This window comes from Phascolarctos cinereus, unplaced genomic scaffold (assembly GCF_003287225.1).
Source record: "Phascolarctos cinereus isolate Bilbo 61053 unplaced genomic scaffold, phaCin_HiC Scaffold_1;HRSCAF=81, whole genome shotgun sequence".
NCBI lineage: Eukaryota > Metazoa > Chordata > Mammalia > Diprotodontia > Phascolarctidae > Phascolarctos > Phascolarctos cinereus.
Window position 1 is genome coordinate 217,365,575 of NW_027555514.1, and position 26,730 is coordinate 217,392,304.

Consider the following 26,730-nt stretch of genomic DNA (forward strand, 5'->3'; position numbering starts at 1 on the left):
GGGGCAAGGACTTCATCTCACCTAAACTTTGTATCTTCCCCAACAGACAACAGGCAGAATAATAAATGATCATGAAGTAAACGGAATGGGTCAGTGTCCTCTGCCCTAGATCTCTTCCCCAGAGCTCAGATCCTACATCCCTCCCCATCCCCCATTTCCCTCTGGTCCCAATGCCTATTTGTTTACCTTCAAGTCCTGTGGGTTGGGACTAAATGTGCAGTTGCTAAGCCCTGAGATTTTGGTGACATTGAGGAGCTGTTGACCATCTAGGGCCAGCGGGCAGCTGAGCTCCAGTATCCCTCTGCTGATGGAGCTGGGACCATCGTTGACAAGCTGAGGAAAGGAAGAATGGAACCATTAGTGGGGGACACTTCAGTCCTGGTACTGACCTCAGCTCTGGGTCACCTTGATCTTGGCACTACTGACCTGTACGTATTTCTAAGTCCCTCTTTCCCCACCCCATGGTTACTTATTTCTCAACTTCTTGCAGCCTGACTTCTTCACATTTTACTGAGATTAACGTCTCCAAGGTCACCAACAACTTCTCGTGACTAAATCCAATCACCTTTTCTCAGGACTCATCCACCTTGACCTCTCTGCAGATTTTAATACTGCTGACCATCCCTCACTACAGAATACACTCTTCTTCCTTAGCCTCAGGGATGCTGCTTCTCTTGATTTTCCATCTACCAGTCTGACTGGTCCTTTTCAGCCTCCTTTGATGGTTCATTATCTATCTCCTACTCCTGAAATTTAGGCTTCCTCAAAGACTTTGTCCTGATCCCCTTTCTCTTCTTCCTCTACATTCTCTCACTACTGAGCTCATCTACTTTGGAAGAAAGTGTCTTCTCCACAAGGTAACTCCCAAATGTTTATATCCAATCTTACCCTCTCTCCCAAATTCCACATCATCAGCTGTGTGCTGGTTTTATGCCCCTTCGGCATCACAAATTCAGCATATCCAAAACAGGACTTTCCGCCTAAATAGACCTTGCCTCTAAACATCCTTATTTCTGCTGTGCATAGTAGCCCAAGCTACTTGGGAAGATGAGGCTGGTGTTTTGCTTGAGCTCAGGAACTGTGAACTGAAGTGGGCTAAGCTGAGAGGAGGTTTCCACCAAGTCTGATACCAAAAACAATGAACCTCAGGAGAGTTGGAGGCATCAGGATGCCTAAGGAAGGATGAATTAGCCCAGGTCAGAAATGGAGCAGGTCAACGCTTCCCTGTTAGTGTTTAGTGATGGAAATACGCCCATTAGGGGCCAGTGCAAATCCAACTTTGGTGGAACACTGAGACTGGATCTTAAAAAAAATCCTATTTCTGTTGTGGGTGTACTATCCTCCCAGTCTCCCATGTGTGTGACCTCAGTGGTTACAGAATCATAAAATTAGAGCTAAAAGGGAGCTTAGAGGTCATTTAATCTCAGCTCTAAACTTTACAGCTGAGGAAACTAAGAAAGTCTCAAAGAGGTGAAATACTTGTCCAAGGTCATGCAGATTATAAGTAGCAGAGCCAAGATCTGTAGCCAGGTCTCCTGAGCCCAAATCCAATGCTTTTTCCGCTGGATCATGCTCTTTTCTTTGTCCTATGCAATGCTGTTCATGCTTTGTTTTCAGAGGACCAATGGCATTGCAGAGTGATGTCTTGACCTCCTCATGGATTAGACCAAAGTGAGGCAGAGTTGTGTAAGTTATTAGCATCACTCTTCCAGCAGCAGGACAAAAGTCAGGATGACTAGCAATGGCCTGGGATGCAGTGGATGACACTGGCCTCTTTGTCTTCAACGTCTGACCAAGCTCTAAGTGTTCCACAGTGCCTGCTTCAGCCGCTTTCACGGCCTTTGGAACAAATTGTTCTCATCTGCCCATTCTGCTAGGGGGAAGTCTTCACAGGCTTGGGACAGATATCCCCTAACTCCGCAACAGGTTTGAGGGCAGTCAGCTACTCTCAACCTGGTTTAGCCTGTTTGCTGAGGTGGTTTACCGGGGTGTGGCTGCTGTGCATTCTACAGCTTCTTGGAGCTGGAGGTGAGAGTTGGGTCATTGAGATAGACACCAAAGGTGGATAAGCAGCCCTGAAAGGGGCTCAGGGGCCCTCACACCAGAGGAGCTAGTCCTCAGCAAACACCTGTCTACATCTCTGAGCCTCAGTTTCCTCAACCATAAAATGGGAATAAAATACCTGGTATGCCTAGTTCTCCCAATTGTTTCCAGAAGCTCAAGTGAGACAATGTTTCTGTGTTTTTTTCTTTTTTACTTTGCAAACTTTAAAGCACTACCCAGGTAATTACTGTGATCTTTGTTGCCTTCTCTCTCATGCTCCCGGCCCCTGCAATATACCATCAGTGTCCCAGTCATGTCCGTGACATTCCTGGCCTCTGTCTTCTCTGCTCCACTTCCAGGGCCACTTCAAGCCAATTGAGCTAAATCTCTTCCTTGCCCTAGCTTGTTCCCCCAAGGAAGGCCACAGTTTCTAATGTCTGACCAGCACTCACTAGCCCTTTCCTTCCCCTTTCCCTGTCGTCCACACCACTCCTTGTGTCATCCCCACTCTTCTGTATGCCATTCATAGGACCACAGGGTTTAGAGCTATCAGATACCATAGAGATCGTCTCAAGTCCCATACTTTCATTTTAAAGATGGGCCTCAGTTTCCTCTTCTGTAAAGTGATAGGGTTGGATTTGGACGACTTTAGAACCCTGACCAATGCAAAGACCAATGCAGAGGACTGATGATGATGTCTCCTGACAGAAAAGGGGTAAGGTTCAATATGTACATTTTTGGACATAGCCAATATGGGATTTTGTTTTCTTTGATTATATGTATTTGTTACTAGAACTTTTTATTTTTCCTTTTTTTTTTTTTTAATACTAGAGGAGTGGGACAATAAGGTGAAGAGGGGGAGGGTCATTCAGATTTTTTTTTTTTAATGCAAAGAACAGAAGAAAGGCCAAGAAGAAGCAGAGACAAGCAGAACAGCTTTGAATGCTACAGGTTGAACTTTTATACTTAAAAAGAAGAGGTACTTAACAGACACTTGAAGTTTCATGTACATTCATCTTTTTCTGTTCTGCATATATGGAAATGCCCATTTGACATTTGGTGTTTGAGTTCAAAATAAAAAGAAATTTTAAAAAAGAAAAAACTTGAGAGGGTTGGACTAAAAGATCTCTAAGCTCTTGATTTCAGCTCTTCCCCCTGGCTTCTCTTCCCCTCTCTACTCCTCCTTCCCCCTGCTATTTCTCTCTTCTCACCTCATAGACGTGGTGGACCTCAGGGCCAATGCTGTTCTCTTCTTGGGGTGGATCTTGGGGTTGCCAGCCACTTATTGGGAATAGCACTGTCTCTGGCTTGGACACCCTAAAGAGAGAGAGAAGGGTCAGTATGGATCCCAGATACCTTTGGAAGGTTCAGCGCATTCCCCCAGCTGGAACCCTACCCATGTCCTGTGACTAACCCGTTCAGGGAGACGTGGGCCTGAGCCTCTACCGAGAGCAGGAAGGAAACCACTTCACTCTGAGAGTTATTGAGGTTCTTGCTGTAGGAGGGCAGGATAAAGAACAAAGAAGGGAAGGGAAAGAAAATAGAAGATTATGAGCCAGGGCAGAGGGGTCTTTGGTCCTGCAGACACCCTCTTCCCCTGCTCGCTCCCTCTCCTCTCCTCACGCCCACAGGCCCTGACCCCATCCCTACCTGTGAATCTGGAAATCAAACTGGATAGTTTTCTTGTTGTCCCGGAGATGAGGGACAGTGAATCGAAGGCCCCCCCACAGCTGCAGCCAGAGAGAAGGAAGGAGGGGTCAGACTGGTCAGGCTCAAATGAGGGAATGGATGTAAAACCCTTTGCAACTCAAAGTGCTGCATAAATGTCAATAATGTCCAGCCCAATCCCTTTTCTTTCATCAGCCTTCCTCTCCTTCCTGTCCCTCCTCCTCCTCTTTTCCCTCCCTCAACTGCTCAGGCCTATCACTCTCTTTTCTAATCCTCCCCCCCCCCCCCCCCGCTCTCCCCTGGCCCTGTTCCACTCCCCCGACTAATCAATCAGCAAACATTTATTAAAGGAGGCCTGCCTGAAGAATACTGTGCTTCCCCCTTCCCTTGACCCCTCCCTGGTCCTAGCTCTTGTCACCTTTGCCCCTGCCCCTAACGCCTTCCCACTCACACTGGCTCCAGCTTTCATGGGGTTCCCCAGGTCACAGACAAGCTGACGGCTCTGGTTCACAGCAAAGTAGTCACAACTTAGGCTGGAGAAATTCTAGGGGGAAAGAGTAGCAGCACTAGCACCCTTGGGGGTCCCCAGGCTGTCCCTCCAGCCTCAGTTACCCTGGCCCCTTCCCAGTTCAGGCTTTCCCAGTTAGGCATCCCACAGCTCCCTTGCCTTGAGCCCTGCTCACCCCGGGGTGTCGGACGAGTCCGGAGTACTCAGCCTCTGGGGGGGCAGTGACCCGAAGCTCAGCCTCGTAGGCCCCTCCTTCTCCCATGTTCTGGGCATGGAAGGTCAAGTTCAGGGCGTTTTTGTCACCCAGGTACACTTGAGTCTGCTCCCTGGTAGGATGAAGGGTGTTACACATTGGGGGTCAAGTGGAAACCCCCCAAATCTTGGCAAGAGACCCAGCTCCTGCCTCACAGTCCTTCCTGGAGGCATGAAATCAACTCCACTCTCTCTTTATACAAATGAGGAAAATTAGGCTCCACGAGGGGAAAATGGCCTGCCCTATCCACCATGAGGGGAAGGTCTGGGACTCAAGAGTCACATCTAGGGCAGGTCTACTTTCTCTTTGGATGCCACACCCAAGGGTGTTTGTCTCAGAGCATTCCCTTCACCCAATGACATGCCCCCTCTACCACCCTTCCTCCCACCAGGGGTGAGGAGGAGGAGGCCAGGGATTATATGCAGTGCCTGTGGAGCATAAGGCAATAATTCTCAAACTTTTCACCCTCAGGACTCCTTTATGGTCTTAAAATTAATGAGGATCCCAAGGAGCTCTTGGATTATTATGAAAATAATACTTTGAAGACCCCTTAAAAGGGACCCCAGACTTGCAGGGGTAAGAGGACCGCCCTTCAAGAGCCACTGCTCTAAGGGAAGGTTTCCCCTTCTCCCAGCACCACTGCACTCAACGGGAACACCTTCTTCTGAGTACTGAGCCCCCCACCCCCAATTGAATATGCCCTGGGGGCCAGAACTCCTATGTAAAGGGCTGTTGAGACTAGAATCATATACTGCATGGAAGGGACCTCAGATGTCATCTGGTCCATTCCTCTCATTTTACAGATGAGGAAATTGAGGTCAAAAGAGGTGAAACAGCTTGCTCTGGGTCACAAGTAGTAGAGGCCAAACTTCAAATCCCCAAAACAACACCCACACCATATTCACTCTTCTTCCCAAACCCCAGGCCCCCAAATACCTGAATATCTTGCCTTCAAGCCCTTCTAAGCCTCCCAGAACCCCCTTCTTCAGTCCCTGCAGCAGGGTGTTAGAACTGCACTATCCTCTGCCTTTCACCTTCCAAGTCACCTTGGGCACAGGGAGCCTTGGGCATCTGGGCACTCCTGGTCCAACTCCACTTACCCAAACACTTCTAGTTGTAAGTCAGGCACACAGATGTTGTCTTCTCCACAGTCCAGAAGGATCTGAGCCTAAGGAGGACAAGGAAGAGGAGCACGGAAGGAGAGTTTAGGATATATCCTTCTAATTTAGCCCCTCCCCAGAAAAATCCTGCCCCATCCTCCCAAGGGCTACCTATAGGCTCCTTCCCCCTTTCAATGTGCCAGCCTCCTAAAGTCCACCTCTTCCTTCCTCATGGCTCTCTTCCATGTTATCATCATATCATCATCATCATCATCACTCACCACCAACACCACCACCACCATCATCATCATTAAAGTATATGTCATACAATTTATAATAATCACATATAATACAATGCATAATATAATGTAGTATGTAATATAACCATTATAAGTATATGTTATATGTGATAATACCATTATCATAACTATAAAATTATCACCTTAACATTATCCATTATATTAATGTTATATATTATAATAATATTATATCATACATTATATAATATAATGCTATGGCATAGTATAATTGTAATTATGTATTATAAGATTAATTCCATAATTAATTAGTTATAAAAATAATAATAATAATGATAATAGTAACTGACATTTATATGGCACTTTACACAATGCTTTACCTATACAGGGTGTCCCACAAGACTTGGTGCTTAAAGTTTCAGTAGCTTACATCTGCACTAAGCCTTGTGGCCACTCTGTATTATCTCATCTGAGTCTCACAACAATCCTGTGAGTTAGGTACTATAGATATTACTAACTCTGTTTTACAAATGGGGAAATAGTAAGTTACATAGTTAGTAAGTAACTATGTAGTTAGTAAGTATCATAGTAAGTAGTAGTCAGAATTTGAACCCAGATCTTCCTGACTCAAGAGACCATGTCCCTCCATTTCCTGCCCTCTTCTTCCTACCTGCTTTCTATGGAGGCTCTGCACCCCCCCCCCTTAATCCCCTAATCCCCTCTCACCTTCTCCTCAATTCGGTTCCTGCTCTGGTAGTGCAGAACTGGACGGAGGCCATGGGTGTCTGGAGGCGCTTTGGAGTCTAGCGAAAAGTTTAGTGCAATGTGGATTGGAGAGAGTTTGTCTCGAAATTCTGACTCATTCTGAGGACCAGAGAAAAGAGATATGTGAGTTTTGGCCCCAGCTCCTGGTGACCAGGAATAGTACCTTCCTTCCCTCTCCTCTTCTTTTTCCCTCCCCATGCAGCCTGACGTGGAGCTGAGAGACTGGAGGCCTGGCTCTGTGTAGGGAATGGTTCCAGTTTTAGAGACTAGACCTTAGGGTCTTTCCCTTAAGCATACCTACTCTATCTAGCCAATTGCGAATATTACAAGGCCCTTGGAGACTTGGCCAACGGTCTACTCTATTCCAATTGAAGAGATATTTCTTCTCCCAAATCCAAGGATCCCAGATACCAGTCTCCTACTCCCCTAATCCCTTCCCACTACAGTAGTTCCTCCCCATCCCCACCAACTGCCCCAGGTGCCTCCTGGTCATTTCCCTTCCTCCTTCATGCACAGGTTATTTTGCATCCACTCAGTGACTCTGCCCTCCTCAGAAGGTTGCCTTAAAGCATCCATCTCCTCCAGCTACCCCACTGTGAGTTGGATTCTGAATGGGTGTGGCCATACCCGAAGGTAGATCTTCATTTCCTGACATTCCTCATGGGCCCCATTTTGGATGAGTAGGGTCTGGGTGTAGGACGCCTGTTGTGAGGCCAAGAATAGTGCCCGACGAATGCCCCCTTTCTGCTTCTGCCAGTCTAGCTGGAGCTCCACAGTGAAACCTAAATCAGGTGGGGGAGGGGCAGTCAGTGGGACCCAGGAGTTCAGCCCTTTGGATACATCTCTTCTCCCTTCCTTCCCTACTTGGAAGCCTGGTCTCTGCTTCTCAACTTTGCTAGCTGATTTTCTTTTTCTTTTCTTTTTTTTTTTTTTGGAGGTAATTGGGGTTAAGTGACTTGCCCAGAGTCACACAGCTAGTAAGTGTCTGAGGCTGGATTTTAATTCAGGTCCTCCTGATTCCAGAGTCTGTGCTCTGTGCACTTCGCCACCTAGCTGCCACCACCAATGATTTCTTAATTGCCAAATCTAATGGCTTTTTTTTTTCAATCCTCATCCTTCTGGCCTCTCTCACATTGTCTATCACCCTCTTCTCCTAGATATTCCCTCCTCCCTCCTCTCTCCTGGTTCTCCCCCTGTCTCTCTGACTCCTCCTTCCCCATCTTCTTTTCTGGATTTTCCTCTGGGTCATGTACACTCCTTGTGAGTGTTCCCTCAAAGCATTATTCTGGGTCCTCTATACCATCTAACTTTGTGATTTCAGCAACTCTCACGGGTTCAACGATCATCTCTCAGCAGATGATTCTCAGATCTATTTATCCAGTCCTAATTTCTCTCTTGACCTCCAGTCTTTCATCACCAGCTGCCTATTGGACATCTTGAACTGACTGCCCCATGGACATCTCAACCTTAGCATGTTCAAATCAGAGCTCACCTTTCCTCCAGAACATTCTACACTCTCTGGTCTCCCTATTAATGCTGAGACTACCACTACCCTACTGGTCACCCAGGCTCACGACCTTTGTGTTATCCCCTGCTTCTCACTCCCACTCACCCTATATACCCAAACTGTTGCCAAGTCTCGTCATTTCTACCTCACAGCATCTCTCATCTATGTCCCCTTTTCTCTCTACTTGGCACAACCCCTATCACCTCACACCCGACCTAGTGCAATAGCCTGAAGGTTGCTTTCCCTGCCTCAAGTGTCTCCCCATTCCATTCTCCACTCTCCCCAATCCACTCTCCCTCCATTCAGATGACAAATTGATCTTCTTAAAGTGCAGGTCTGATGACCCTGTCACTCTCTTACTCAATAAACTCTAATAGTTCCCTATTACCTTCAGGATCAATCAACTATAAAGTCCTTTGCTTGGCTTCTAAAGCCTTTCATAGTTTGTCCCCTTCCTACTTTTCTTATGCTTTACTTCCCTCTACATATTCTGGATCATAATCCAGCAATATTGGCCTTCTTTTCCACCAAGCAATAAACATTTATTAAGCACCTACTATGTGCCAGGCACTGTGCTAAATGCTGGGTATACAAAAAAGAGGCAAAAGTTAGTCCCTGCCTTCATGGAGCTTACATTCATCTCCTCATTAGTTTCTTTGCACCAGCAGTTCCCTCAAGCCCAGAATGTTCTGTCTCCTCAGTCCTTCTTCTGGCTTCTTTCTAGACAGCTCAAATCCACCTTCTATAGGTCTTTCTTGGTCCCCTCACTACTACTGCCATTCTTCTGAGTTTATCTCCCATTTACACTGTATATGTCTTGTAGACTAACAGTTGTTTACATGTTGTCTCCTTCATTTGAATGTGAGCTTCTCAAGGACAAGAACTGTGTTTTAGCTTTTTTTTTTTTAATATATATCCCAGAACTTATCACAGTGCCTGGCACATAATCAGTGTTAAATAAATGCCTGCTGACTGCCCACCCCTCCAGGCCCTAAGGCACTCTCACCAATGGAGTCTGGGACGTGCTTTCCAGAAGCATTGAGGCAGAAACTCAGGTTGATGCTGGAGAGAGATGGAAAGAGATTGGTGTAGAAAGATGTACTCAGTCCTCCCCTTTCCCTCTCAATTCTCTCCTGGCTCCCTTCTTGTCTTCCCAATTTCCAATGGCACAACACTGACCCAGGAACTCTACTTCCAACTCCACCCCAAGACACAGACCCAAATGTCTAGTCCCCAGAACTGGTTTGACTCCCACCCCAAGCCCCAGTGGGATCTGCTCCCCTAGCTGCATACCAGGACATGGGGTTTCCCTCCAAGCTGCAGCTTCGTTCCTCAGGGTTGAACATGGAGGGGAAGATGGTGAGGGAAGCACGGGCTGAAATTATCGGGCGGCCCCTGATTGGGGTTTCAGGGTCAGGGAGAAGAAAAAGAGGACCATCAGACCTCTAACTTGCTCCCCAGGCCCCTAAAAACAGGGGTTCAGAATCCTAGATTCCAGGCTTCTTGTATTCCAGCCACCTCCCACTCAGTCACCTGGATTCCCAACACTCCCAGAGTTTTCTGGTATCCCCCATCTCCCTGCTATACCTGTACACAACAGCTTTGTCCACACCAAAGGCCCCCACAATCAGGTCTGCAAGAAAACCACACATGTACACACAGAGGGTGAGTGAATCCTGAGCTAAAATCTCTCACGGGTAAACAATTTACCATTTACAAAATAATGTAACGGAAAATAACAAAGGACATCAGAGTATAGCTCCACACATGGCCCACTCATGAATTCAGGAGATAGGACTCACACCTTCCACTTTCAGCAGCGGGGTGGTACGCTATGGATAGGGAACATAGCATACATTTTCATACATAAGCAATGCATTGATTTGTCTTGCTTGGGATGGAGACAGGTAACAGGAATCTCCTCTTGAGGAATGCACAATGCCACCTTCTTAGATATTAGAGAGTTGCCTTGAGCAGCTCGTCCAGGGTCACACAGTCAGCAGAGTTAGGATTTGAACCCGTGACCCCAAGGTATCTATCCTGTTTTGTTTGACTGTGCTTGCTAGTTAAAGGAGGACAAGGATTATGTAGGATCAGTGAGATGTAACAGTGACATAAAAATATACGTGTATTAATAAGCTTTTTACAAAGAGATCCTCAACGAAGTGATTTAGCATTCCCCCTAATCTGAAATTCTCAGTTTTCTAAACACAATGGAGCCTGGGTTGGGGGATGTGGCCATCTAGTGGCCATAGCTAGAATTGCATTGGGAGGCTGATATTCGAAGTCCGAGAGATGATGGGAGCTGGGGATTGGAGTATTTGACAAAGACTCTAAGCATTCTCTGGTAGGTGTTTGGATTCAGATAAAGGGGAGAAAAGAATCCAGTTGTCTAGTAAAGGGGGTATTTTTGCATTCACCTGGATATCCATTGTTATCCAGGTCTCGAGCCCCTCTAAGAGCAAAGCCGAAGAAATCAGGGGCATGCCCTGGTTGCCAGAGGGGAAACAGCACCTGGGAGGGCTTTGAGCCCAGCCCTTTGGAGCCCCCTGGGTACACGAAGACCACTCCTTGCTGAGTCTGCCCCCCAAATGGGGCTCCAATGGCCACATCTGAAATACATCCATGACATGCCCTATTACCACCATACATTGCTGCCCAGACTGGCCCTTAGCTGTGTCTTTTAGACCTAAATCCCCATTCTTCTGTCCCCTTGAGACCTGGGCATCTGGCCCCTAGTTCCACCTAGGCCCTCAGACTTACATGCTTGAGCTTCTAATCTCTTTCTCTACTTCCTTTGAACTCAGACATTATAACTTCTTGGATAAAAGTGTCCATACCCCTACCTTTCTTCCCTCTTCCCCTTTCATTGCCCTTAGAACCAGGTCTCTATCCACATCGGTTTGCCGCCCTAGGAAACCGAATTCCATCCTCCAAATCCCAAGCCCCTGTTCCATCCCACTCTTCACTAGATTCAGGCGTCTGAGCTCTTAGTCTAGGTTCCCTCATTTTCCTCAAATCCAAGTATCTAGGCTTTCTTTACCCCAAGGCTCTCACCATTGTAGCCATCCTGGTCCAAGTCTCCCAGGGGAGACAGGGAACTGCCGAACCGTCCAAATTCATCCAATCCTGTGAGGGTGAGGTCGGGCGTAGGCTCCATGCCTGATGGGTGCTGGAGGTAGACATAGACTCTACCCACTTCCTGAGCTTGTCCATCGGCTGTCCTCTCCATTAGGAGTGGGGCCCCCACAAGAAGGTCGTCCAACCTGGCCAGCGGGGAAAATCAGGATTTCCTGATCCCTAATTCCTGGCCATCCCCCTTCTGTCTGAACCAGGAGACGCCAGATATCCCTGGCTGACCAGGGTTTGTCCTCAAGTCCTTACCCATCCTTTCTAGGGCCCAAGACAGGAAGAAAATAGCAATCCTCACTCCCTCTCCTAACCCCCAAACTGCCCCCTCCAGCCATAACTAAGTCAGGACAACTGGGGTTATGTTTCAAGGGACTGAAATTTAGTGGCAGAGAACAGCACTTATTCACTTTCATCAGGCCAGAATGGCCCCTCTTCTCCCAACTCTGGGCTGATCTGCAAATGTGCTCTTCCTGCACCCCATCCTCCATTCCTGCTGGACCAGCAGCAGCTTCACTCATGCCAGGGTTTCAGATGGTAGGGTCCAATGTCCCACAATCTCCTACCCCCTTTTATGGTGCTTACCCAGGCCCCAGAAATAGTAATGAAGGTTCTGGTCCTTCACTTACTTACCCATCCCCGTTGATATCTGTGGCAGCAACAGCATAGCCAAAATAGGAGGCCATCTGGGGAAGGGAACAAGACAGGGTAATAAGCATGTACTTTTTCTAGAACACTAGATGGGGAGCTAAATGTCAGTAGGGATTTGGGGAGAGGGTAGGACATTGTAGGGAGTTTGGCAGCTTGGGGATGCAGGCAAAGGGTTAGAAAGCTGTCCTCACCTGTTCCCCTGAGAAGTTGTAGAGAGACTGGACGTCAGAACCATCGAGGATGGTGACCTGGGTGATGGGGAGAAATAGTGGTGTGGGCCCCAATGTACACATACTGGGACTTCTAGCCCACCCAAAGTTCCCTGGAAAGACTGGAGAACACTCATGGGGCAGGCACCCAGGCATTGGCAGGAGCCACTCTGACAAAAATAGATCTAAGCCTGGCCTCTTTCCCAGGCTGAGATCAGTATTTCCAACTGTCTGCTGGACATTTCCACCTGGATGTCCCACTAGACAATTAAATTCAGTGCGTCCAAAGCAGGGCTCATTCCCTTCTCCTTGAGACCTGTTCCTTGTTCTAATATCTACTTCTGCTAATGGTACCACCATTCTTTTCAGTAGCCCAGCTTGAAACCCAGGTCATATTTTACCCCCGAATCAATCTACTCACCAAGTTCTGTTAATTCTATTTCTACAGTAGTTGTGGGATCACAGAATGTCAGAACTAGAGGGGCCTTAGAAATCATCCGGTGCAATCCCTAATCATTTTACAGATGAGGAAATTGAGGCCCTTTTCTTCCAACAACCACCACCCTAGTTCAAATCCTTGTGACTGCTCACCTGTACTATTTTTACACCTGGTCTCCACCCTGGTTACCAGATTATAGCATCATAAATCATAGGATCGTAGATTTTGGAGCCAGAAGGGGTCTTAGAGGTCATTCATCTCCTTTTACAAATAAGTAAACTGAAGCCCACCGATGTCAAGTGACTCGCTCTGGATTCTATAGCTTAGTACATGTCTAAAGTGAGACTCAAACCCAGGTCTCTCTGACTCCAATTCTGGGCTCTCTTGACTATACCACATTGCCTCTAAGATTAATTTTTTTTGTTTGTTTTGTTTTTGTTTTTGTGTGTGAGGCAATTAGGGTTAAGTGACTTGCCCAGGGTCACACAGCTAGTAAGTGTCAAGTGTCGGAGGCTGGATTTGAACTCAGGTCCTCCTGACTCCAAAGCCAGAGCTCTATCTGCTATGCCACCTAGCTGCTCCTAAGAGTAAACTTCTTAAAGCATAGTTATTAATCATCTCACTCCCTTATCCCTAGACCTTCAATAAATCCCCTACTAGATAAAATTCAGACTCCTTCCTTTTTCACCTTTGGGATTTTATTTCTTTTTTTTTTTTTGTAGTCATGCTCTTTTTTTAAATTTTTTTTAAATTTTATTAATTTATTTTGATTTATCAACAATCACTTCCATATGCTTTTGAGTTGAAATTTCCCCCCCCCTTCCTCCCCCTGATTTTATTTCTTATTACTCCCATTCACATACTCTACATTCTGGTCAAATTGGACTATTGACTTGCCTTTCTCCATCTCTTTTCCAAAAAAAAAGGTTTATTAGAACTAACATTGAACATTAATGAAAACAACTAAACTAGCTTAGTAACCATTTACATCAAAATAACAAGACACATGGACCCCTTTTGATCATTACTCATACCATCATTCTTACCTCTACCTTCTAAACCCATCCTTCAAAGCTCCGCTCTGGAGACACCTGATAGAGATGTCTCTGCTTCTCCCAAAGGGAAATGAATTCTCCTCCCTCCTGCTCCCCTTTTTATAAATATGGCACTAATCATACTCTGCCTTCTATTGATAGATGCTTGTGTGCATTATCAATTTTTCTCCCTGCTGGACTATTAGCTCTTTGAGTGCAGAGAATATGTCTTTGTATCCTCCTTAGCCCTTAGCATGGTACCTTATACACAGTAGGCACTCAAGAAATGTTAGGGAAATGAATGAATGAAAATGGACAGGATGGGGTGAGGGCCAGTAGGGGTCTTACATAGCCATAGGTGAGGTTTCCTTTGGGTACTCCAGCCACAAAGTCTGCAAGCAGGAAAGAAACATTTTAGGTAAGCAGGGAGGGAAAGGGTATCAGAGGCCTTGATCCTTGCCTCTTCCAGGTTTGAGGTCTATGACCCTTCCCCACTCATCTCCCACAATCCTGGGCCTGGTGACATCCTTACCCTCTGTGGCATCTCCGTTGAATTCACCTACAGCCACTGCGTATCCTGTGGGACACAATGGGTTAGAGTTTTCATTCTGAGAGGTCTCCTCTGTGCCCCCACTCCACCCTAATTCCCACCTGGCCTATTTGGTCATGAGAGTATTGATTTAAGTTTTGAATAACACTCTCCTAAATATCTTGTGTAGCAGTAGTGCAGACACTATGCCCATTTTACAGATAGGAGAACCAAAGCCCAGAAAGGCAAAGTCACTTGCTCAAATTTCTAGAACATGATCCCAGGTCTCTCCTGAATCTAGCATTTTTTCTACCGTACTGAATTGTTTCCCCTGCTACTCAATAAAATAATAGCTGGCGTTTATATGTTGCTTTAGGGTTTGTAAGTTGTTTAATATGTTTTGTTTCACATATCTTTAATATAGATCCTCATGACAGCTCTAGAGTGGTAGATGCTGTTATCATCATCCATATTTTACAGATGAGGAGACTGAGGCTGAAAGCAGTTGAGTGACTTGACCAGGGTTATGCAGTAAGTGTCTGAGATGGGATTTGAACTCAGGTCTGCAGGACTCCATGTCTAACAGTTTATTCACTTAGATACCTAGCTGCCTCATGAGTAGCTCTCCAGTCAGCCAGGAATGGAGTAGGTAGAGGCAGAGGCCTATCGATAGAAGAGGAGGGGACCAGAGCTCCAAGGTTCTCATACTATTCATGGAATGGGGAGAGGAGAAGCTGGAGTTTTCTGAGCATCCCCTCTCTGAAGGCCCAAGCCACCTTCCTCACTTACCCAGGTAGCTGTCATCATAGGTAGAGCTGGCTTGTCGGGTCTGTAACTGCCCCCGAACTTCAGTGATTAGATACTCTGGGTAATAGGACTCTGCAATTTGCTCCTGGGTCGCCGACAGGATCTGCCCTGGATGGTAAGGGGAAGGTGGGAGGTGGGCAGGGGCAGGGTGGATCAGAGAGAGGAGAAGGGGAAAAAGCTAGAGGGAGTTCGAAGTACTAGGAACAGGACACAGAGTTAGACAAAGGGGCTGAGGGGTCATTGGGCAAAGGTCAGAGTTAGGGGCTGGGGCTCACCTTGCCAGTAGTAGCTCCCAGGTCCTCCCAGTAACACACGTCCTGTCTGTGCGGGCAGAAGGATGGGGGACAGAGGCTGTGAAATGAACCCAATGCCTGCTCCCACCCTGGTTGTGCCCTTCTTTCTCCCATTCTCCTTACCTTGGTAAATTCTGCACTGAAACCCCCTTGGCAGTAACCTTGCCCTGTGGCAGAGCTAAAGTCTGCAGGGAGAGAGGAGGCACAATGTAGACAGAGTTACCCAATCAGTGAAGGGTCAGAAGGAAGTAGGTGTGTCAAGCAGAGGAGGCACAAGTGAAGAGGGTGAGAGGGCAGAGAGTGGGCTTGGGGGGGCCAAGGGTGGCATAGTTGGAGAATCATAGTGTTTACAGCAGAAGGAACCTCAGGGCTCTTCTAGTTCAACCCCCTCATTGTATACAACAAAGAACTAAGGCCCAGAAATGGGAAGGAATTTGTCTAAGGTCACAAAGGTAGGTCTTTTGACTCCAGAAGCAATATTCTTTCCATTGCATCAAACTGCCTCCTAGTCAATGCAGAGCAGGAAAGGGTTTCAAGGATATGGTGTCCCAGGCCTGTCCCCCCACCCCAAGCCATGCTCTGGTTCCCCCTTCCCCTCATACCTGAGCGGCAGGGTGAATATTCTAGGAACTGGGTGAAGTTGTCTGTAGAGAGATAGCAGGTACCCACTGGGTCACTCAGGGGTTCCTTCTCTGTGCGCCAGCTATACAAGGGGGCACAGGCCTGCGGACACCAATAGGCACTGCTCAGCCAGGATTCAACTCCCTTCCTAACCCAGCCTGACTCCCACCCTACCTCCCTGACATGCCCGCTGTGCCCCTCACCAGGATGGAGGAACCATGGGCTCGGACTGTGGCCCCAAACCACTGCAGGGACTTATATTCCACAGGCTCCTCTCCTTCAGGACTGGACAAGGATGACTCCAGGGGCCGAGAGCCTGAGAGGGAAGGGTAAGATGGGCATCAGGGAGAAAAGCTTGGGGCAGAATTTCAACACTCCTCTCTATCCACTAGAAGTCTCTTTCCTCTGGCTGAGGATCCCCAAGCACCTTCTAACCTTGACCCTTCCTGAGTCACTGGCAGACAGACTGGAGGAAGAGGATCTCTGAGAGACAGTTTCCTAGTCTGACTCACCCCTACCCATTCAGAGACGGATTTCCAGAATTGCCCACCATGCTTCTCCTCCCCCAGCCTCTCCAATAAAGGAGGGGTCAGGATGCCTTGATTCAGCCAAGCTAGCTGTCCAGGGTTAGGGTTGGGAGATTCTGAGAGTTTAGAGGCAATGAAGAAATCTCCCAGGTTAGGGATCTATGCAACTGGACCCCCCAACTATTTGTGCCTATTTGTCTTTAAAATTTTGATCTTATATCACTGTATATTCATATATATTAAAATTTGTATACATACTGGGCCCTGTGGTGTATATGAAGGCAAATAAGGCTCTCTCTGCCCACAAGGAGCTTACAGTCTATCAAGGAAGATAAGACATTTGCAAATAACCAAAACACAAAGCACATGAGAGTGTTCACAAGGAGAGTGTAGAGGAGACATGGTCCAGCTAGGGTAACTTGAGAAAGTCTTCAGGTGACATTTAAACTAAGCCATAAAGGATGAGGAAGATTTTAAAAGGCCCAGCAGGAAATGGGAACAAGAGTTGAAGGTGAGGAGGGAAAAAGGGAGGGCACGAAGGACTACATTGAGCAAAGGGAGGGAGGTAGAAAAGCACAGGATGCCTTAGGGAGACAGTGAGTCTTCAGGAAGAGATGGCTGAAACATAAACCAGGTAAAGGCTAGTCATAGTAGGTAAGCCTGGACAGGTGAGTTTCAGAGTCAGATCATAAAGGGAAATGGGGAGTCATTGAAAGCTTTTGAGCAGGGGAGAAACATGATCAAATCAATGCTTTAAAAATGCATCTGAGGTGCATGAGAAAGGTTAGCATGGGGAGAACCTGGAGGCAGGAAAACCAGTTAAGAGTCTGAGTGAGAAATAATGAGAGAAGGGGGTGGGTGCAAAGAGATATTATCGGGGCAGAATTTATTACAGAGCACTCAGTCAGCATCTCTACTTTGTCTCCATCTCTCTCCCTTGTGTCTTAGGTCAGCCCTCTTTCTGTATCTCTCTCTGCCTTGCCATCTCCATCTTTCTCCACTCTTTCTTCTGTCTCTGATTCCTAACTAGTTATCTCTAGCTCTTTCCATATATGTCTATCTTTCAGCTCTTTTTGGATTTCTCCTAAATTTGCATCTCTGTATTTCTCCGCTTCCTGTTCTTATTTCAGTTTCTGTCTTTCTCAACATCTACCTCCCAAGAGTTCTCTTTGCCTGCCTCGCCTGACCTCATCATTGGTTACCTGTTTATCATTTCACTGGCCTGTTTTTGGTTGCCTCATCTTCCTGCTGACTTTCTTCCCAGCTAGCCTGGTCTCTATGGCTCTCCTTGTTGCTGTCCCTCTTACTGTCTGGGTCTCTGTCTCTACCCCGGCCTCCCTGAGTTGTGGGTGATTCAGGGGAAATGAGAGCCACATGTTTCTGAATCATGCCCGCCCCACCTCGCCAAGGCTGGGCTGGGAACACATCGTCAGTGCCACTGGCAGAAGCCACACAAGGAGCCAGGGAAAAGATGAGGGGCGGAAAGGAAGAAGGGGATGGTTTCTCCCAGCCTGACCAGAGCCATCGAACCTAGGCATCCACTGGCCTCTAGCGCCCCTCCCACCAGCACCCGCTCCCTAGGCTAGTCTGGCCCCACCTCTTCCCTCAGGCCCCATTCTCTAGACTTCATCCTCTCCTCCCCAAACTCCACCCTCTTATCAATCCCCACCCAAGACCCGCCCCCTTCTCCCGGCCCCAATCCATTACCTTTACTGTCGAACTCAATGGGGGTACATTGGGCAGAGTTGGGGCCCCAAGGGCAGAGGTAGACGGCGCCGCCCTGCAGGACCCCCGGCTGGCTTGTGTTGGCCTTGGGAGCACCCACCAGGACACTGACCCTGTGGGAAGGGGCTAATCAGGGGGTGGGACAGCTCCCCAGCGCTGGCGCCCTCCTCAATCCCCTTCTCCCTCCCACTTCCTGTCCCTTTCCCGTTATCATCTCTAGGTCTCAGAACTTTAGCACAGGAACAGATTGTTAAAAATAAGGGGGCTACAGTTTAACTTCCTTCTTTTAAAAGGATAACTCATTTCTATAATGTTTTGCCACTTACAAAATTTTTTAAATTACCCCACTTTACAGAAGAGGAAACTGAGTCCCAGAGAAAAGAAATTGTTTGCTAAGGGACATACAATTAGTTACTGGCAAGACCAGGAATCAAACCCAGGCTTTCTGACTCCTAGTCCCAGACTCTGTTCTATATACCACTCTGCTTTCTTGATCCCATCTATTCTTATCCCACCTTCTCCCATCTTATCCCCCCCTGCCCCTCCCACTATAGCCTCTCCAAGACCTTTGCTCCTTGATCCATCTCCTGTGATTCTAGACCTCATGCTCTTCTAAGGCAAGAAGAACCTAAGAGTCCAGACCCTGAGGCCGGGGAGGGGCAGGTACCCACTGGGTGGGTATTTATATCTTGGGAGATGCCACAGATGCCAGAGGCACAAGCTGGATGGAGCCAGGCAGTCCCCATGTGCCGCTGTCACTAACTTCCTCCCCTCTCCCCCCAACATACCTTCTTACATCCCAACCCTCCCAGTTCCTCGTGCACTCACTCACTCCCTCCTCCAGAATTCCCAGAGGGAATCAAAAATTCAATCCTGAAAAGGAGAAGGGGAGGGGCCGTGGTAATCAGGGTTGTGCAGGACCCACTATCCCTATGAAGTGTTGTCTTTCATCTTGCAGGACACCCAACTCTCTGGCTTCACCCAGCCATGACTGTGGTATAAATACATTGGCATCTCTGCTCACCTTCCTGAAGCCAAAACCCCTCCCAAGGCCTGGATCCATCCAGCCTCCCAGACTAGGGAGAATGGGAGGAAAATGTGAGTCCTGAAAATGGGAAAAGAGGGAAGAGAGAGAGAGAGAGAGAGAGAGAGAGACAGACAGACAGACAGAGAGAAAGAGAGAGAGACAGAGAGAGAGAGAGAGAGAGGAGCTAGGGAGGAGGGTGAAGTGAAGGGGGCAAAGAGCTGCTTCTTCCTTGCTTGATTTCACTCCTTGCTGAGCTCCTGGATTTGGGGGCTCAAGGTCCTGAAGACTCCTTTCCCGTCTCACCTCTTGGCTATATTTCCATCTTCACACTCCACTGCCATAGAGTCTTTGTTCTGCTTCTGCCCTTCTGTGTCCCCAGAGGGCCATAAATTGTACTTCAATTTGTTCCCATCTACTAATGCAGTGGGGGACAAGGGACAGTGATTGTGGTCAGAGCAAAGAGCTCCTGGGGAATTGTTCTGGATTCCCTTTCTGTACCAGGCAGGTTTTCTGTCACTATTTCTATCTCTGAAGCAGCCTCCTCCACCCTCTGCTCCTTTGGCTCTTCTTGTCTATCTGTATCCATTGATCTGCTTGTCTGTCTGTCTGTCTGTCCAGTTGTTCTGCTTGACTGCCAGTCTCTGTCTGTATGTCCTGCCTGCCTTTTCTCCTTGTGTGCCTCTGTCTCTCCATCCCCTATCTTGCCTGTCACCATGTAGCATTTGGCTTTGTCCCCCCCATCACCATTCTTTTTCTTCTCTCCCATATTTCTCTTGGGCTCTGTCATTGCACCTTTGTCTCTTCTCTTTCTCTGACTGTGGTTGCTCCCTCTCTCTGCTTTTGTTCCTCTTATTGCTTGTTTGTCTGTTTCCTCACCCTCTGTCCTCCCAGCTCTCCCTGCCTCATCTTTTTCCCTAAGGTCCCGTTGTGCTCTCAGGCCTAGGCAGTGAGTGACTCATTCCGATCAGACAGGCTACCCTCTTCCTGAAAACCCCAAAATCTCTCTGAGGGGCAAGATCCTAGTACCCAGATACCTAGTCCTGGGTCCAGAAAGGAAAGCATGAGTCCCAAGGTATGTTAGAGCTATGAATAGAACCAGGAGGGAAAGCCAGGGACAGCCATCATTGCTTCTGGAAGGGTCTAGGAGTTGGGATGGGAGCTCAAGGACAGTAATGAATAGACAGAAGGTGAGATAACTGGAGTTACAGTTTCGAGGGACAAGAAGGGGTGGGGTAAAGGAAGGTAATGGAGGAAGGGGATGTGGAGTGGGTGTTGTTAAAGGAGAGAAAATATTTACTACTGCTTGCTTCCTGTTTGTTTCCAACTTCTCACTGCTCCATTTGTCTCCCAACCTTCCTCTCTCCTCTGCCTGGATTTCTTGTGCTCTGCTGCTGGGGTGGTTGGTGGCATGACTAAAGGGTACTTTAAAATGTCTTTCAGTAGAACGCTGGAGCCCTGCCCTCTGAGATGAGTGTTGGTCCTGGCATGAACTCAGGCTCTGATTCCCACAGAGCTGACACCTGACTCTTGCCCCAGAACAGTGCGGGATGGGGTTGAAGTCAGGTCTAGGCAATACCAGGGGTCCATTGAAGTTGAAGGGTGGGTGATGAGGCTTCTGCCCCACCAGTTGATTCAGCCCCTCTACTATGTGGCAGCCCAACCAGAGAGAACTTCAGATTCATTGGAGAAGACAATTTGGGACAAGGCAGGAAAGAGGTGGGTGGGCTCCCTAGCCAGGGTGCTTCCTAGGGTAAAACCTGTGACACTCAGGGACATAAGACCTAGGTTTGGATGGACTCTTGAAGTCACAGGCAGGCAAGCCTGCATGTAATGACTGGATAACGGAGTCATTGGGAGGTCCTGGGTGTCTTTTCCCCTTTCTATCCCCACTCCCTACTCCACCCCTTCCTTACCCCAGGTCCTGCTTCTTATATCCCAGGGCCCCAGAACTCCTAAATTCCCAGGATCATAATATAGAATCCTACACTTAGAGATCTTACAGATCATCTAACCCACCTCTCCCATTCCTAATTTATATATCAGGAAAATGAAGGCCAGAAGATGAAGTGACCTACCCTAGGCCCCCCCAAGTTAGTGGTGGGGTTTTCAGGCTAGGACCCAGGGCTTCGGACTTCCAGTTCAATTCTCCTTCAAATTTAACACAAAACCATGTCTTTCCTCTCTCCCCAGACAAGCTATTGATTAACAGGCCTGTTCAATACCAGGTTATTGTTTGACTCCATTGGCCTGAACAAGGTCAGGGGACTGGGCGGTGGTCCAGGGAATGTGGATGTCCACCTCCCTAGAGACCCATCAGTAATACTGACCAGCGCTTGCTTGGGTTTGGGTCCTGGTTCTTCTAATCCCTGGAGGTAGAGTTTAGGAGCAGAAATTCTACAATTTAGCCCACCCTAAAAATCCTTCCAAAGTAAAACTAAGTATAGAGATGACTGAGGCAAAGAACAAAGGAACCCCAGCCCAGGCCCAATGGCTATCCAGAGGGGATGAAGCCAGAATCTTCATCCCCAAACCTTAGCTCTGGGACCTTCCTCAGGGTCCTCAGGAGAGAAGACCCTGGGGGTGATGGAAAGGAGGATATAGTTAAGAGGTGCTTTCACTCCCTTGAGAGGGCAGAAGCCATCTGGCTCTTCATGAGAGTCAGGGGCTCACCTGTGTGTGCGTACCTGGGCTGGAAGAAGGCAGGGAGGTAGGATGTATCGTCATACTCTGAGAAAGGGTTTAGAGAATGACTGAGAGAGAGGAGGAGACACAAGAAGAGAAATTCATTTCCTTGAGGGTCAGCCTATCTGGGTGTGAGCTCCTCCTCCTCTTCCTTTCTCCCCTGACCCCAACAGGAACCAAAGAACCCTAATCTCCAGCTCAGCCTTTTCTTCTCTCTATAAATCCTTTTAAAAACACACTTGGGAACTATGTACCCCATCCCCACCCCTTCTCCTGCTAGAAAAACCCAGGTGTCCTGCTCTCTTTCCCTCATCTCCTCCCTAGAGCTCCAGACATATAACTTCCCAGCTCCTCCATTGCCTTTCTTCCTTCGCAGCAGAACCCTGGCCACAGGGAAGTGATTCCCTTTCTCCCTGCCCCACTGGAGATGTGGGGGAGGATGGGGGTGCTGGGGGAAGTTGGGCCTGGCAGAGGTCCCAGGCCAGGGTGATGCAATGGGGTTTGGGCAAGAAGCCAGAGGGGAGGTGGGGTGGGTGTGGACCTCAACTAGCCCCAGAACTAACAGCTGGGGCCTAAGCATCCCCTCTTCTTTCTCACCCTCCTCTCTCTCCCTCCACATAGACACCAGGGAAGCCCCCATTTAGGACACCAAATGGGATTAACCCTTTTTTCCCCAGGGGTGTGTGTGTGTGTGTGTGTGTGTGTGTGGTGGGTGTACTCCATGCTATGGTCAGTGGGAAGCAGTTCTCCCACAGACTGGGGGGCCAGTGAGAAAAGAATCCATTGAAGTCTTCCATCAACACCCTTTCTCTAAATCTGGATAAGAAACCCCAGACTCTTGTCTCTCAGTCCCTGAGAGAAACCATGCTCTCATCCACACTTGCAGAGACAAGATAAGAACCCTGGACTTCTCCACACCCGTCTCAGGTGGGAGACAGGAGTGGAACACAATGGAAATGTATTTAGGGGGAAGATATCGTATTCTTTTTGTACTCAGGGTCTGGGGGCTTCATGTCATCTTGATAGGTTAGTAGTTGGAGGGATCGCTCCTCCTCATCGCCCTATTTCCCAGACCCCTCCCTTCCTGCAGCCCCTTTCCTAAACTTCCTGAGAAGACAGTTGTCTGGAACCCTAGTTTTCCAATAAGGACCCAGAAGTCCTAGCCCAAGGTCCAGCTCCCACTATTTCGCTACAGGAAATCAGCTTCTTTCTTCCTCTGGAAAGTCAGAGGAAAAGGGAAGCTGCCTCCCCCGCCCCGCCTGCCGACACATACACACTCACATACATAGACACCCGCCCGGGGTTGAGCCCGCCCCTGTCCTGGCGCCTCCCAGCGCCCCAGGTCTCCGTTGGACACCCCAATTCCTGCCCACGTCCTTTAGGGGCAGCGCTAAGACTGCAGCGGGCCAGTGTTGGAGGAAAGTGGAGGACGCTTTAGGGGAACAGGGGAGAAGAGGAGGAGGCAGTTGCCTCAGGGTCTGCCGGCAGACTGGCGGAGGGGGGAAAAAGAGGGGGTTAACGAAGGAGCCGGGCTCCCCACCCTCCGCCCGACTGACCCCTCTATCCCTGCCCTACGCCGCCGCCACCACTACCCTTCCATGTCCAGGCCTCCACTTCCTGACTCCCCCCTGAAGTTTTCCCACTCTCTGGCTCCGACCCTCGCCCCCACCCCCACCCCCAGCACAATGGCCCCGTCTAACTCCAGGTTCCCCCGCCCCGCCACAACAGTCTTCTTGGCCTCCAGTGCCCCAGCTTGGTCACCACCCCACCTAGCTGCCCCCGAACACCATTCCCTCAGCTCTCTTCCTCCCCCACCCACCATTACCGGCTCAGCCCCGACCCTCTAGCCCAGACCGGGTCAGACTCCTGCCCTGCTTCCTTGCCCCACACACCTCTGGAAGCTCCAGGCTCTGGATACTCTCTAGACTTAAATCTTCTCAAACTTCAGCCCCATCCCCTCTCATCCCTTCTCCCTCCCCATCCCATCGCTGCCCCAGGGGATTCCCAGCTCTAACCTCACGTTTTCAAACTCTTTCCTTGGTCCTTCCAAACTCGTCCCCCCATTCAATTCCAACCCCGGTACCCCCACAAACCCTAGTGCTGTCCCTCCCCTTCCACTCCCACCCCCCACTACACACACACACACACACACACACACACACACACACACACACACACACACACATCCTCCGCCGTCCAGCCATAGCTCTCCAAAATCCGCCCTGGTCCTTGATCATTTGGCTCCCACTTCTTCAACTAGAAGCCTGCCCCCCCAGCCTTAGTCCTTTCGGATTCGAGCCCTCGCCTCCAACTGAGTTCTTCCCAAAGTTTAGCTTCACTTCCTCCTCCCCAACCCCAGCTCTCCTAGCTCCGGACCCCCTTGCTTTCAAATTCCAACTCTGGTCCTTCCAAACTAATCGAATCTCCCTCCATCCTCAAACTCCAGACCTGGTGTCCCGCAGATCTCAATTCTGGCCTCACCAAACTCCTTCCACCTTCCAAGTGGGCCAAGGCGCCAATTCGCTGCCACACTTACCCTTCGGCCCCCGGCCGATAGAACTCCACCGAGAAGCCGAAGAAGGATCCCGCGGGTCCAGTGAGCACGGTTGGGGCCTCTCCGTCCAAATTGAAGCCCCCGACTCCAGACTGCAGCAGCAGCAGCAGCAGCAGCAGCAAAAGCAGCAGCAAAGGCGAGCGGAGCAGCAGCCGCTGCAGAAGCCGGTGCCGAGCCCGAGGGCCGGAGCGGAGCAGCCGAGTGTGCAACAGAAACCCAGGAGTCCGGCTCCCCATAGCGCCCAGTCTTCCCTGTCCTGGGGCCACCGACCCGGAGCCGCTTCCTAAACCTCCCAGAGACGAATGACTCAACTCGGGGAGGAGTTTGGCAAACTCCCGGCTGAGCCCTCCCCCCGCCGGCCGGGGGGGCGGGTAGGGGGGCATTCCTGGGTCTTTGGAACGCAGAGCCCACGCCCCCCCCGAGAGGTGGGGTTCCTCTTTGCTCCCCTGTTCTCTAGCTACCCAGTGGAGCTGGCCTGGTCTGGACTGGGTTAGACTGGGTAGATTTGAGTTCTTCCCCCTCCCCTTTCTTGCTTCCCCCTCTACTCCCTCCTCCTCCTCCTCCTCTCCTCCCCTCCCCTCCAGAAGTAGAACGTAAACGCACAGGAAAAGGAGTAGGAAAAAGGGAGAGGAGAATTTCCTAATGAGGAAAGGAACCACCTCAGGAGGGTAGAGGGAGCCAGGGCAGAGCGGGGTGGGGTTGAGGGGTCCCACTCTAATCTCTTCATCTAATCTCTTTCAGGGGCCTCCCTTCCCATCTCCCTCAGGAGAAAGTCCTCGGGCTGTAGACAGAAGGGAACCCCTGGCATCCAGCCAGTTGGGATTCCCTCTTTGCTTTCCGGGGCCACCAGATGCCTAGGTCCAAGCCAGCTGGGGTTGGGACCCAGGCGTTCTAGGTGCCAGGCTCTCTGGACCAGGTTTGGCAAAGAGACCGAGCTTCTCTAGATCTGAGGCTGCCCTAAGGGCCAGAGCTTCCCACAAGAGCTGAGGACCCAGGTATCTGATGCCTTTACATTTGGGAATTTCAGATTTCTCCCTTCCTGGCAAGGGAGATTGTTGAGGGAGAACAGGGAACTGTTTCATTTGAAATTACATTTGTATCTGTATGTGTATATATAAATATATATATATACATATATGTATATATATACATATACCCATGTAATCTATATATCAATTATCTATTGTCTATCTATTTATCTATCGTGCTTTGCAAACCTTACAGTGTTATATAAATTCTAGCTATTATTTTTTTTTCTTTATAAACCTAATGCCCAGAACCAAGAGCTGAGGACCCAGGCATCTGATGCCTTTACATCTGAGAATTTGAGATTTCTCCCTTCCTAGTAGGGGATGAACTCTTGAGAGGCAGCAGACAGTGTTTCATTTGAGATTATGTATTAATTATATTATACATTAATTATTAATATATGTGTGTGCATATATGTACACATATATACATGTTTCCAGTGAGCTTATGTATTTTGCTTTGCCAGCCTTAAAGCGCTATATAAATGCTATTTTTTTTTGTGGATCCTGTGCTTAGAACATAGTAATTATTTAATATGTGCTTATTGAATTGACTTAAATTGAATTGTGGACATGTTATAGGTGTGTGTGGGCAGAGGGAGTGACCTTTCAGTCCTTGTAGCACTCTACCCTTTAAAATGCCCACCCTGGGGAGTGGGTTTTGTAGGCAGTTTTACTAAAGGGCCAAAGGGATCCCTGGGACTCTTTTCCCAACATCTCCTGGCTCTTAAACACTTTGGATATGGATACTATCCCTTAGCCCCCTGTAGAAACAGAAACACACAGGGTGGAAAAGTAGAGGCCCCCTCCTCCTCACCCCCCACAGCTTTTGGCGATGATGTCACCTCGTAGGATTCAGGACTTTATCTCAACCTGGGGGTGGGGGCAGGGACCACAGAGACCAGAAAACAGCCTCACCCCTATTTATCCCTCTCAGGCCCACCTTCCCTCTCTCTTCAGGGCCCCTCCCTCTATTTCAGAAACTACCCCCAGATGGAAATGGATCCATTCTTTCAACAGATTCCCTTTGCTGGGGGCCCAGAACTAATATGGCCGGGGAACAGATCCCCTCCTTTACCCTCCTCTTCTCCTAGCTACTGAAATTTCACCTCTTATCCCAAACAGTGAAGTTATTTCAGATAGCCATTGCCTGAATCCTTCCCCAGTTCCAGCTGCAACCCAAGGGAGGGGCCAATTTGCCTGGCATGAAGATAAAGTGATTGTCCTATTCCCAGTCCCACATCTGCAATTACCAGCGCCTCCTCTTAGGAGCATAAACTGAGTTTACCCACCTGATGGGAGCCCAGAAATGGATGTGAAGTAAAGCCAGTAAGAACTTTGGAAGTTTTCAGTTACCTAAGTAGTGGGGTTTAG

The 26,730-nt window shown here is 48.8% G+C and overlaps 1 protein-coding gene across 2 annotated transcripts in view; it reads right to left on the minus strand.

Annotated features, from left to right (window-relative positions):
- ITGA5 (integrin subunit alpha 5) overlaps positions 1-24,803 on the minus strand; it is a 33,660-nt gene extending 8,857 nt beyond the window's left edge. Inside the window, exons 1-26 of one of the 2 annotated variants that reach the window (XM_078145610.1) lie at positions 24,311-24,803; positions 21,777-21,842; positions 18,048-18,178; positions 16,017-16,129; positions 15,795-15,915; positions 15,316-15,377; positions 15,175-15,220; positions 14,882-15,007; positions 14,096-14,140; positions 13,912-13,955; positions 12,073-12,129; positions 11,864-11,916; positions 11,159-11,367; positions 10,522-10,713; positions 9,689-9,734; positions 9,395-9,496; positions 9,108-9,163; positions 7,222-7,376; positions 6,556-6,693; positions 5,573-5,640; positions 4,395-4,545; positions 4,163-4,255; positions 3,694-3,773; positions 3,458-3,538; positions 3,255-3,360; positions 187-333 (exon numbers count right to left, since the gene is read on the minus strand). In XM_078145610.1, coding sequence (XP_078001736.1) covers positions 187-333; positions 3,255-3,360; positions 3,458-3,538; positions 3,694-3,773; positions 4,163-4,255; positions 4,395-4,545; positions 5,573-5,640; positions 6,556-6,693; positions 7,222-7,376; positions 9,108-9,163; positions 9,395-9,496; positions 9,689-9,734; positions 10,522-10,713; positions 11,159-11,367; positions 11,864-11,916; positions 12,073-12,129; positions 13,912-13,955; positions 14,096-14,140; positions 14,882-15,007; positions 15,175-15,220; positions 15,316-15,377; positions 15,795-15,915; positions 16,017-16,129; positions 18,048-18,178; positions 21,777-21,842; positions 24,311-24,711 — 2,889 coding nt within the window. In that variant the 5' untranslated portion in view covers positions 24,712-24,803. The remainder of the gene's footprint in view (positions 1-186; positions 334-3,254; positions 3,361-3,457; positions 3,539-3,693; positions 3,774-4,162; positions 4,256-4,394; positions 4,546-5,572; positions 5,641-6,555; positions 6,694-7,221; positions 7,377-9,107; positions 9,164-9,394; positions 9,497-9,688; positions 9,735-10,521; positions 10,714-11,158; positions 11,368-11,863; positions 11,917-12,072; positions 12,130-13,911; positions 13,956-14,095; positions 14,141-14,881; positions 15,008-15,174; positions 15,221-15,315; positions 15,378-15,794; positions 15,916-16,016; positions 16,130-18,047; positions 18,179-21,776; positions 21,843-24,310) is intronic. The other variant, XM_020966154.2, reaches the window with a different exon arrangement.
- Between the last annotated feature and the right edge of the window lie 1,927 nt (positions 24,804-26,730).